This window comes from Peromyscus maniculatus, chromosome 8, assembly GCF_049852395.1.
Source record: "Peromyscus maniculatus bairdii isolate BWxNUB_F1_BW_parent chromosome 8, HU_Pman_BW_mat_3.1, whole genome shotgun sequence".
Classification (NCBI taxonomy): domain Eukaryota; kingdom Metazoa; phylum Chordata; class Mammalia; order Rodentia; family Cricetidae; genus Peromyscus; species Peromyscus maniculatus.
The window spans coordinates 73459563-73472962 of NC_134859.1; the positions used below are offsets into that span (position 1 = coordinate 73459563).

Below are 13400 nucleotides of genomic sequence, written 5' to 3' on the forward strand. Positions count from 1 at the left end.
TAGGAAAGAAAGTTGTTTATTCTCCTACCAAGCAAAACAAAATGAACAGGTCAATCAGAAAAATGTCAAAGGAAAAAAAATCACATTAAGAATACCACACAGAAACACACAGAAGTAAACTCCCATCTATTCAAGTGGGACACAAACAGCTACAGCTACCACAAACATGAAAAGTATTTCTCACTAGTGTCCTCTGATGTATATATCACTACTTCCAGTTTACATCAAGCCAGAGAGTCCCATGCTAGGGGAACCTCCTCTCCCGATCCAGCCTAACGAGATACCCTGGTGGTGGCTCTCTGAGGCAATACATGAAATCGTAGGTGATTCTGCTTGTGCGTATATTTGGCAAGGCTGCCACTCACTTGGCAGAAGTGAAAAAGAAGCAAAAAACCATAGCACTAAAGAAAACGGACACAATTTCGGAATGATCAAAGATGTCTTTATAAAGGTTTTCACGACTTCATTCTAAATATACAGAATAAAAAATGGTGTACTCATTTGTGAGACACCAACCAGATTTTCCTTATACTGTCTCAAAATTTAAAGATCAATTTCCCCAGAGGGTGTGCAATGCATCATAAAATGGCCTTTTTGAGGGTGGGAAAGGAAGGCATATTCAATTGTTCCATGATAGACATGCAAGACTGCTATCCAATATATATAACTTATATACATTTGATGACTTAGAAAAAACAATCATTTGTGACAAGCCTAAAAAGCCTGTCATATTTAACATACTTTAGAATGTTTGGGTGGCAGGGGTTCTCCAATTGTACCATGTGGCCCTTGAACGTTAACAGAAGGCCAATTTTGGTTGAGTCTGCAGCAGAGTATCACATCCACCCTAAGGAAATACATGTGGATTGAACGGAGGGTGGAGACCTTACCTTAACACATAAAGGAAAAGGATGTCAGTGTAAAATACGGACTAAACTGCTTCAGGAAGAATGCTTTAAAAATCAATACAGGCTGGAAGAGGGGATCTTCCTTCCTGGTTGGAGCCCTCCCAATGTAAGGCAGGCCCCCTCCATGCTAACTTCTGCAAAGAAAAACTTTCTCTGCTTATTTAGTTTTCTCCTCTGAGTTCAAGCGCTGCTGGATTCGTTTGGCATAACTTTGTGCCATGGAGTTAATAATAGACAGGATAAAGTAACACACCATCACGACGACCAGCTTCTCAAACATCCAGGACAACCAGTTTTCTCCCTGCAGGAAAGAAGGCAGAATAATTCAAGAAAAAGGCTTTCCTCAGTTCAACAGTCGGAAGAATATTATTTACAATGCTTCTAGGGAAATGATGAGAACTTGAGGTTTGCCTAGGCAACTCAAACAATTAAAAACCGGGTCTCTAGATACCCTGAAATTTACACTTGGCCATCTGAGTTCACTCTGCTGGATGCACAGTGATGCTAACTTGGGCTATTTTTTTTATACTGTGCCCTAGGAATAGTGGTCTTGTTAGTCTACTCTCCACAGCTGCCTTGCAGATCTTGCTGGGAAGGGGAAAGAAATGTAAGCTCTGTTTCAGTGTTAAGAGCTGCTTTTAGAATGCGAATGTGAGCCACGTGTGGATAACCAACAGCAGTAGGGCTCCACGAACGACTGCCTCTTTCAGGTTTCGTGGGTCAGGTTGCTGCTTACTCATCCCGGCTGGTTCTTTCCTCTGCCTCAGAACTGCTGACAAAACCAGCCAGGCTTAGTTTATTCAAGTCAGAAGCTCAGCTGTGGTGGGGGCCTTGCTTTATTTAAGAAAGAAAGGAAGAAGAAAGCAAACGGTGGCTTTCATTTCCCACAGCAGAAATGAAAAAGGATATCCATGCTCATGTCACCGAGTACTTGGTGATGGTATAGATTTTAACTTCTAACCCAGTCTGGAAGTGTATGTAACAACTCATTTAAGGTCAAGACAGCATTGCACACAACAGGACTGCTGTCTTCCATTGCCCCATCCCTGTTTCTGAAAACACCCTATAGACACAAAGACAAATTCCCCAGGGGGAATACACAGTGCCTCAACTTATGCTAACAGACTGGTAAACATCACTCACTCCATCTAGAAATCGGGAGAAGAGTGAATCTAATTTGAGCCTGAAGCTGCCGAGGGGGAGAAGCCAGAGGGTGCTCACCTGCGGGGTGCCCACTTCGCTTCGGTGGTGGAGCTTCTGGCGCTGCGCCTCCAGGTACTCCTGAAAAGGCTTCTGCAGAGACGGACCTATGCCGGGCACAGCTCTGGAAGCAGGTACCAAAGCCACAGCAAAGAGACATTTGGGAAGAAAAGCAAGAGAAATGTTAAAGAAAATCCACTTACCCTTCAGACTTAAAAAGAAGAAGAAGAAGAAAAAAAAAAAGCAGGGACTGTATAAAAAGAACAAAATACAACAATCAGAGCAGAGCTGAAGCAATCCTGTGAAGCTTGTTGGTGGATAAAAAGTCCTCCTTCAAGCCAGTCCTTAGAGCACAGACATCTCCAACATTACTCTATCTGGGAGAAACTAGGAACGGGAGCCCAGAGCCATGTTATCACAGGAGAGGCCAGCGCAGCCGAGATTGCACTCTGGTGTGCCGGCGCAAAGAAGAAAATGAATGACTTCTGAGAAGTCCCACATTTATCACCACTGGTTCCTGTAAGAACTGGTTTAAACCGATTAATAAGGAAATGACTTATGCTTGTGTCATCTCTAGTTAAAAAAGAAACTGCCCTCCCTCGTTCTGACTGTCCCATCTTCTGGGGGTGGGGGATAGTGTGTGTGGGGGTGGGAGGTGCTTTCTCAATCTAAGTCCTTATTAGGACAATCCCTGCGTCATCCTTATCCAAAAAGAATGCATTAGCACATTCGGGAGGCACCTCCCCCTCCCCAGAAGTCAGTGATTAACAAAGGAACAAAGAGGAACTACGGACCTTGAATCATTTCATGGCTTATGATGGATGTTTGCACAGAAACTCCTGTACATTACCAAACAGCCTGTTCCAAGATGTCTGGATAGCTCTCTCTGATAAGGCTCCGGACCAAGCAAGCTCCCCAGTCTGTGGAGCCAGGGTTGTAAAACCGGTCTGGCAACTGAAGCTCCCAGGCTCCCAGGGTTCTTTTTTTTCTTTTGATAGCTAACAGGCTTTTTAAAACGGTACTGTGGGGCAGCTTTGAAAAAGTAAACATCCTTATTTCCTGTACCCTTTATTTTCTCATCTGTTTTATTTGCTAACAGGCAAACAAGCCTATACTTTTCCTAGGGCCAGAGAAAGTATGGAAGGCGCATGTGAACAGTGTTCAGTGCTCGGGCTGAGTGTACTGACTCAGTGAACTCTATCTTTTTTCTGGAACAATTAAGTTGCTGCTTACAAAAGCAGAGGAATAAAAGAGGAAGAGTCTCTTTCTGCTGTTCTATCTGCCAGACAGGAGCACCCCTCAACCGCTGGCCACTCCTTTTCTTCCACCCCATTACCTAGCAATCACCTAACAGTTCAAGGAGCCCTGACTTGTGTCCAAAACCAAACCAAAACAAACACCTTAAGACAAAGTGCAGCTAGCGAGTTTTCACACCCATGTAGTCCCGGCACCCAGGGAGCAGAGGCAGGTGGACACCTGTGAGTTCAAGGCTAGCCTAGTTTCAAAACAAGAAAAAGAAAAAGAAAACAAGAAAACCAGAAGAGTGTGCAGTGCTACATGTTTGGTAGAGAAGACACTGCTGAAGGGACTGGAAGGAGAAAGAAGGGATGGGGCCGCAGGTGACAATGGCCTGAACAGACTCCGACAGAAGGGCACTGCAGTCCCCGTCCCCAGGCAGGCCTCTTTCTCTCAGGGACCTTTTATTTTACCTGAGACAAAGTTCCACCATGACCCCTACGATTGGGGCCTACAATTGTCCCAAGTGCTGGATTATAGGTGTGAGCCATTGTGCCCACATTTCAATGATTTCTAAGTGGTCTTATGTTAGTGAGGTAGATCACAGCTGTGCTATTATTGTTCATCAGTAACGATTCTAACTACTAAAGAACAAAAACAGGACAAACTTTTTTTTTTTTTTTTTAAAGAAAAAAAAGCATTTCCTTAGTAGTTCAAGTAACCTTTCCTTATACAGTACAGGCAGGAATGCAAATAGTCTCTCCATTTACACTAGAAATAAGTGATCTAAATAGCAAAACAATTCCAGCAAAATACGTGGGCAGACACACTGGCTTTGAATGAGGCAGGTGCACAAAGCTGAAAGAACTTCCCTCTTCACAGGTCAGTTCCCTCAGCCCTAACACCAGCATGGACACCATCATCTCAAACTACCAAGGCTGGCTACAAGAGTTAAGACAGTATTTTAAGTTTCTTCTGTTCTTGCAGGCAGCGAGGAAGGGCCTGGCAGCTGCCATTTCAGATTCTCCTCAGAAGAGGCTGAAGAGACAAGCATTTGCCATTCGGTCTAAGTCTCTAAGGTCAGCTGATCCATTCACTCTAAGACTCTGGGGTCAGCTGACTTGCAGATTATAGACATGTACCACCATGCCTGACACAGAGCAGTCTTAAAAAATCTTTATTACACTTTTATTTATCCATTGTGTGTTCGTGTATGTGTATGTCAGAGGATAACTGTTGTTTTAGATTTAGTTATTTATTTGTAAATGAGTGTTTTACCTGCATGTATACACTTGCATGTGTGTGCAGTGCTCAAGGAGGCCTGAAGAGGGTGTTGGATCCCCTGAACTGGTGATACCGATGGTTGAGTCACCATGTGGATGTTGGGAACTGAACCCTCTGCACCGCCAACAGGGCTCCTAACCACTGAGCAATCCCATCGGCCCTTTCCCCTTCCTTTGCTAAGATAAGGTTTCATTAGGAGCCCTGAATGGCCTGAAGCTCACAGAGACCTGGCTGCTTCTGCTTTCTGAGTACTGGGATAAAACAGGTGTGCACCAGCATGTCCAGCAGAGGACAACTCTTGGTTCTGTCCTTAATCTACCTCAGGCTATCAGGCATCTCAACCTGCTGACATCTCATAGGTCTCCACAAAGTATTCTTATACCAAAGTTTTTGAAAGAAAAAAATAGAACTATTGCAACAAGTGCTTTTAACCACTAAGCTATCTTTCTACTGGCCACTTCTCCCCTCTGTTTTTTTTTTTTTTTCCTCCCCCAGATGGGGATTCAAGCAGCTCAGGCTGGGTCAGAACTTGTGATACTACCTAGCCTTGCCAAGGACTCATGATCCTCCTGCCTCTACCTCCAGACTGCTGGGGTCACAGGCATGCACCACCACATCCAGTTTATTCAGGGCTGGGGTTGAATTCACAGCTTCATGTTACTACAAAAACACCCTACCAACTGAGCTACATCCTCAGCCACAGTCGTCACTCCTAACACACATTTAAGACAAACTATAACAGCTCATAAATTCATTCCTCAAGTTATATGTGAGCAGGAAACCAGAAGCAAAAGTCCATTCTGACACACTAGAAGTAGCATGCTTGCAGGTATGCATGCATGCATGAGTGTGTGTGTGATCGTGTCGATTTACAGATCTCATGCTGAAAGCATTAAGTTCAGAGCTCCCTTGTGCACACACCTGAGAACTCTTCACCTCAAGAGTGGGTGAAGTCCTGTCTGCCATTAGGTACTAAGTAAGTTCAAAGAACTAGTTTTGTGAGACAGAGGAACACAAGGTTGGAGAAGAACAAATACAAATATAACTATGTTTCAGTACTTAACTATTCTGTAGTACTATTTATTAGACGAAAATGTGCTTAAACTAGCTTTATAAATAGCTATTTGCTCTCAATAAGAAATCATTAAAAGAAGGAAGGTGGTCTCATTCTCTTTTGTTTTTTGTTTTCCTTCGAGACAGGGTTTCTCTGTGTAGCTTTGGAGCCTGTCCTGGAACTCACTCTGTAGACCAGGCTGGCCTCAAACTCACAGAGATCCGCCTGCCTCTGCCTCCCGAGGGCTAGGATTAAAGGCGTGCGCCACCACCACCGCCTGGCTTACTTTTTTCCTTTCCTTTCCTTTTTTTTAAACAACAGGGAGAAAAAATTGTGTGGATGACTTGAGAGTCAGAGGCAGAGGGATCTCTGAGTTGGAGTCCAGCCTGGTCTACAAAATGAGTTCCAGGGCAGCCAGGGCTACACAGAGAAACCCTGTTCTGAAAATAAACACCTCCCCCAAACAGATAATGAGTGTGTGTGTGTGTGTGTGTGTGTGTGTGTGTGTGTGTGTGTGTGTGTGTGTATGGTAGGGAGTATTTGATATTTTGTTTCTTGTTACTGACTTTTAGAACAGGGGGAGGAAAAAAACAACAACAAAACTGAACAACAAAAACCAATCATAAACTCTTCAGGGAAAACCCACAAGAAACTCTAGAGCTCAGAACTCAAACTTGATTTAATGTGTCTGACTGTTTCTCACGGTTTTGTACCTAAGTATATGTTAGCCCAGACAGAAGACAAACTTCCTGGCAAACAGTAATTATTGTTTTTAAAGAAGAAAGAAAAAGAAAACATCCAGCTGTATGCAGTGGCTCTCACCTCCAACTGCAGCACCTAAGACTGTATGCAGTGGCTCTCACCTCCAACTGCAGCACCTACGAGGGCGAGGCAGGAGAAGCTCCAGGTCAGAGCCACAATGGGCCGCGGGCTGGACAACAGTGTAGACCCTATCTCAAACAGAACCACCACCACCAACTGAAAAGTAACCAACTAAACCAACCAACAAGCAAATACACTCAGAATAACATTTGAGGGAAAAGAGCCCTGACCAGTTTGTAAGTAAACTCTCTTATTTTAAACAGTTTTTAGAACACATTTAACTCTTATTTCTAGAAACCAGGTTTCTAATAAGAATGTGTACTCTGAACTCTCCTCCTATTTCCTCATTAAGGCTTGCATTATTTTCTGTTCTCAGATATGTCAGGAACAGTCCTGAGGAAGCCTCAGAGCTGGCGGAGATTGGTGAAGAGTGGGTGGGATGATTATTCCACAATGCACAAATTTTCATTTGTTGCTTAATACAGATTCTATGCCTTTTCCAAGTACACTAGAATCCAGTTATTATTATTATTATTCCTACTTCTCATAGGAATTCTTTCAAACTGTGTTTCAAGTTGGTTCACCACATATAAAACCACATCTAATTAACTTTGAGTTACTTCTCCATCATGGAGATAGCAACCAAACTCTATCCTGCTGTGAAATATTGAACCTTTCCTTACACTCATCAAGAGTGTTTTTTGCTAATGTATTGTCATGACATGGGGGCAATGTGCTTAACAGAAATATGAGCTGAAAAAAATAGACTGTTTTGTCAAAAAAGGGAGAACATGCCTATAAACTCTGCACTGGGCAAACTGAGGCAGGAGAATAGCGAGTTCCGGATCAGGCTGGAGTACATGGTGAAACCTTGTCTTAAAAGCCCAAAAAAAGCCATCCATGCTGCTCAGTGAGTGAGGTACTTGTCCACAAGCCTGAGAGCCCATGTCTGATCCAGGGTGGAAAGAAAACTGACTCCTATAAATTCTCTCTCTCTCTCTCTCTCTCTCTCTCTCTCTCTCTCTCTCTCTCTCTCTCTCTCTCTCTCACACACACACACACACACACACACACACACACACACACGATAACATACAGGAACTAAATTAAAACATCAATGCCGGGCATGGTGGCATATTCCTTTAATCTCAGCACTTGGGAGGCAAAAGCCAGCCTACTCTACACAGTATGCTCCAGGACAACCAGAGCTACAAAGACAGAACCTGTCTGTCTCAATCTGTCCCCACCAAAAAAAACCCCAGAACCAAACCAACGAAAATGTACTGTTTTGTTAAGAAGTAGAAATTCCTCTTGACTACTGCAGGGGCATGAATGAACAAAACTTTAAATTTAACCCAAGCTTTGTTTCTTTTTTAACCACTTCCCCCAGGATCTCAGCACTACTAGGAGCATGTAAGTTAAATATCTTATTGTAAAAAACATACTGACATGGTCTGAAATCAGGAAATTACGGGTATAAAGGTGGTTTTCAACTCTATTGCCCTGCACAGCACTTCGAGGCTAAGGTATTTAACACCCCTTCTGGTGATTATGAGACAGTAATCATCTCAAGGTACAAACACGGGGCTGCTGACAGCTCACAAATGGTCTTAGGGAAGGAAGAACCTGGGCCATCATGTTTGGTAAGTGCTCTTACACAGAGCCATCTTATTGGCTGTTTTATTTGCTTGAGACATGGTTTCATGTAGCGCAGGTTGGCCTGAAACTTGTTACATAGCTAAGAATGGTCTTGAACTCCTGATCCTCCTGCCTATACATCACAAGTGCGAGGAATAGAAGAATGTGCCTCATCTGCCTTCTAAAACCCATCTTAAGGCTTAGTGAGCAGACTAATTAAATGCCCAGGTGGAGAGCAAGCTATTAGTACAAAAATCAATCTCCTCTTTTCCCCTTCCTCCTACCCACCTCCCTTTCCTCTACATAGCCTTGGCTGTCCTGCTGGAACTCAGAGACCCCCCTGCCCCTGCCTCCAGAGGGCTGGAACTACAGGCGTGAGTCATTGTGTCCGACCCTCTCTTGTCTTTCTAACGGACAGCTGCGAAGAGTCTTTTAGAATCTGGACAGCCAAACCTGTGCTTAACACCTGTGCTCGGAGAGAAAACTTTTGTCTTAAGAATTTCCTGGATTCAATTAGTAAATTTCATTAGTAAATGAAATTTACCCTCTGTCTTCAGAGAATTCTTCCTTGCATTTTTTGTTTGTTTTCCTGCCTGGGTTTCTCAAGTACTGGGGTTACAGGCGGGCACTGGATCTTCTGGAGAATTCTATCATTTAAGATACAGTTGGGATGCAGTTTAGAAGCATAGGAATAGAGCCCTCCGCAGAAAACTCTCTCCCTTTTCTTCTTCTTTTGCAGGGGTGATGGGTGGTGTGCAGGATCTCCATGTGGAGCACAGGCTGGCCTAGAACTCCCAAGTCTTCTGACTCGGTCTGCAGACGCTGGCTCCACAGGCTCACACTGATGTTCTGGGTTAGAATGACGGACGTCCAGCTGAAGCCAGCAGTTTTCCGAAGAGAACGAACTGGACATTTAAGCTAACAGTGGGCTGAACTTTGGGGATAAAATAGAAGCCCCTTCCCATTTTACTTCCATCATATGCAGACCTGTCTTCTACACAAAGAGGAGATAATTCTCTTTCTTGGTAAGAGACTTGTAAATAATTCTGTTTTTAGAAATATGTACACTCCAGTGAAACGTTGTAAAGTTAACCCTCCCACCCCCCACCTCCCGCCCCAGACAGTGAGTGATCTAAACAGGCTTAACCGTTAGTATTTTAATGAGTTGTCATTTCCTGTCTGATAAAGATTCTCACAGTATTTAACCACCAGTTTCCCTGGGGACCAACCAATACTAGAGCTCTATTCAGTGACTCAGAACCGACCTCAGACTCCTGGCCTGATTCAACAAAGACAGATTACCCGACACCCTCCTCTGAAGGTGGACTCCTTAGAAAGGGTGGGGGAATTTATCAAGAAGCCTTCTAAAGAAGCCAAAGGCCATCTCCTAGGCTTGCATTGATATTTACAGCTGTCCTGCCCTCAGAGACTAGAGGGAAAAATCAGAAGACCCCAATTGTTACTTAATAATGCGGGAGTAAGAGTGGATGGGCACAGACTGAAAACCAGAACTGTTTGTTTTTTGAGACAGGGTTTCTTTGTGTAGCCCTGGCTGTCCTGGAACTCACAGATATCTGCCTCCTGAGTGCTAGGATTAAAGGCGTATGACACTACTGCCCAGAGCAAATCAGCATTTTTAACCTAGTAAAAATAAGGTCTAGTAGTAATTCTGGGTATTAGTAATTCTGGAATGAGAGTGTTACTGTGTTACCACTTAATTGAACATAAACTAAATCTATGAAGCTGGTATTGTAAGGGGAAGTTGGTGACTTGTACATTTACTTCCTTTTGGACCTAAGCTGTGGTTTCTTTACACACCAGGATTTTGGAAGAGTACTCTAACATAAAACAAATCCAGAGTGAGAATTACACACTGTACTGAACAATTTAGGGCTTCTTCCATGGGCTTGTTTGGACTGACAGTCTCTGACACCTTCTAAAATTTGCTGTGATTCAACCTCAGGGCTTGGGATTAAAACATCTTGAATTTTATTTGCATTTGTGCCCCTCTGGAATAATTAAAACTTTTGTATTCAATTTAGCTCACTGTGTACCTGGTAGTTTTATTTATACATGATACCACCCCTTTCTTCCAGGCTTGGAAGACCACTCTGCTTCATCCAGAAACCTCAGGCATATGGTTGCTACTGCCTCCCTGAGTTTCAAGCACACAAGTTTGGCAACAACTGCCCTTGCTTTTGAACATTGGGAGAGTTTCCTGTAAGAACCAGCACATGACTGAGACCTCTCTCAAGGGTTTGCTCGCTGCTGGAGAGCACCTTCCTTCAGAATGCAGAGCCGAGCAGGGAGGACAAAGGGGACTTGTGTGAATGAAGCCGGAGTAACGGGGTGAAAACAATCCTTCTGGCTCTATTCAGACAGCTGACTGCAAATTCCCAGCTTTCAACATGGAGGGACACAACACTGCTTTCTACAGTGCTGCCCCAGCACACCCTGGAAACACATCTTCATGCCAGTTTCAAAGAACAGAAGCTCATCAATGCATCAGGTTGTGTTTATTGGAGATAGAGTAATATGCCGTAGCTCAGGCTGACTTCGAAATCATGGTAATACTCCTGCCTCAGCTTCCTAAGTGCAAAGATTACAGGGGTGGGCGTCCAGGCAAGAATTCTGATCTGTTTCCATTGATATTTTTCTTTATGTTGCTCTGGCTGTCCTAGAAGTTGTTATGAAGACCAGGCTGGCCTCGAACTCACAGAGATCCACCTGCCTCTGCCTCCAGAGTGCTGGGATTAAAGGTGTGTATTCAGTATCATGCCTAGCTAGCTTCTATATCTTTATTGTTACTCACCTCCCCCCAGCCTGCTTTTCATTTCCTCCTCTCTCCCTCAGGTGTACACACCACAGAACCCAGGCCCACTGGAAAGCTCAAGCGCTCTTCATTGCTGAGCCATCTCTCTAGCCCCATAATTTGTATTTTCTGTTTTGTTTCGTTTTGGGTTTTTTTTTGCTAGTATTTCTCTCATCTAAAACCACATAGTGGTTCCTATTAATGAAAGAACAGGCTTATGTATCTAAGAAGTATTTATAGGGTAATTTAAAAGTGTCAAGGATGCCTTTAGCTTGCCTTTCCCTTTACCCTGTAAAAGCTACATCATCTAACATAACTGGACTTTAGCTTTACTAGTCCACTGAAATGCTGATACTGTTTCTCATGAACAGTCTAACTATGCTGCACCCCAGTATCTATGACAGGGACACTGAAGGGTTTCTATAGACCACCACAGACATGACAAGGGCCATTCTCCTCACCTGCAGAGGGAGGTCACTTTAAAAGCAGTGTGTAAAACTGGGTCCCCAAAGCTGGGCCTAAACTCAATTTATCCTTTTCCAGATCACAGAAATGAATACTTGTGGTCCAGACTTCTACAACTTTTTTCGAGACAGGGTTTCTCGGTGTAGCTTTGGTGCCTGAACTGGATCTCACTCTGTAGACCAGGCTGGCCTCAAACTCACAGAAATCCACCTGGCTCTGCCTCCAGAGTGCTGGGACTAAAGGCGTTTGCCACCACCACCCGGGCCAGACTTCTATAACTTTCTTTCTTTCTTCTTCTTCTTTTTTTTAAAGATTTATTTATTTATTTATTTATTTATTTATTTATTTATTTATTTATTTATTTATTTATTTATTTATTATGTATACAGCATGTATGACTGCAGGCCAGAAGAGGGCACCAGATCTGATTACAGATGGTTGTGAGCCACCATGTGGTTGCTGGGAATTGAACTCAGGACCTCTGGAAGAGCAGTCAGTGCTCTTAACCTCTGAGCCATCTCTCCAGCCCCCGACTTCTATAACTTTTTAAGAAAATTATTTCAGAATTATCAATGTCAAAGAGAATCAGGGACATGAACTAGTTTACAATTTTTTTGTTTGCTATTCAGTTTATTTGCGGTATTAACAGCACAACGTTTATATAACATACTTTGTACATTGGGGGGCTAGGGAAGACCTAGCCCCTCCAACAGCTACAAATAGTCCAAGATAATGAGTTTATGAAAAATACATTCTCTTCCTTCAGCAAACAAAATTATTTATGAAGCAGTATATGGTTCAGCAATAGGGAGCAAAAGGGAAAAATTACTTCAAAGCAGGCAACAGCTCCTTTCCTGGTGGGATCCATCGTTTACAGACATGAAATATTCATATCTTGGGTGTCAGGAAGAATGCGTTCCTTAGCAGAGTTATAGCAAACACTTTGTTCATCAGTTACGGGGAATTAAAAGGCTCTGCTGGACACTTGAAAGACTTCATATTCATATCTGCTCTGAACTTCCTCAGTGTCCACTGACACCCAAGACTTGCCAAGAGCTGTTCTGGTTTTCTTGGCAGGGGGATAGGGAAATATGGGTGTTGTTTGGTGCCGGGTATGGAACCTGGAGCCTTGAGTGCTGATTTTAAGTCAAATCATAGATCTCAAGCAATCCCCTTGAAGGACTAGACTCTTGGTCTTTATGAACATGAGATTTTATAAGAAACAAGTTAGGACCACAGCTATCACTCTGGAGTCAGGGTATTATATACCCAGGCTGGCCTTGGACTCATGATACCCCTGTCTCTTCCCGCCAAGCCCAGACCAGCCAAGCACTCTACTCTGTCTCTCCAAGAACAATATATAACGAATTAGCATCTTGTTCAAGTGGTGGGGTTTAAATAGATTTAAATTCTTCTTCTCAGGTGCTAGTTTACATTTTATATTGAAAAGATAGCTAGGCAAGGTGGCCCATGCCTTTAATCCCAGGCAGAACTCTGAGTTCCAGGTCACACAGTGAGACCCTTTCTCAACAGAAACAACAAAAAGGAAAGGCTGAGTTTTCCACCCATGGTCTAGCCTGACACAGCTCATTCTAACTACTTTCCATAGAGGGAGGAACAAGAAACAACATTCCGATTTCAGCACTTAATTACTAACTGGTTCAAATGATCTCTCTTGCCACAGGCAAGCCTGACTCTGAGGTCAAACACCAAGTTAACTCAAAAATAGGAGACAGCAAAGAAGAGCATGGAACATTCTGTATCTGGCAAAAAGTCCCTGTTCCAGCCAACCCCATCCCCCAGCCTCGAGTTCAATGACTGAGTTATGGAAACTTCTCTTGTGTGGTAAAACTGGGGACTTTGTCTTCCAATAAGACCCTGGCAAGCTGACAGCAAGCCAATGTTCTGCATATGGCTTGTTGCGAGTCATAGCTTAATGTTATTTTCTGGGAATTCTTAGCCTCTATTTGGTGAGAATTCT

The 13400-nt window shown here is 43.4% G+C and overlaps 1 protein-coding gene across 2 annotated transcripts in view; it reads right to left on the reverse strand.

The window, feature by feature from the left end:
- Positions 1–420: 420 nt before the first annotated feature.
- Vmp1 (vacuole membrane protein 1) overlaps positions 421–13400 on the reverse strand; it is a 105713-nt gene continuing 92733 nt past the window's right edge. For both annotated transcript variants that reach the window (XM_006983196.4, XM_016001747.3), the window contains exons 11-12: positions 2130–2232; positions 421–1209 (exon numbers count right to left, since the gene is read on the reverse strand). In XM_006983196.4, the coding sequence (XP_006983258.1) occupies positions 1066–1209; positions 2130–2232 (247 nt within the window). In that variant the 3' untranslated portion in view covers positions 421–1065. The remainder of the gene's footprint in view (positions 1210–2129; positions 2233–13400) is intronic.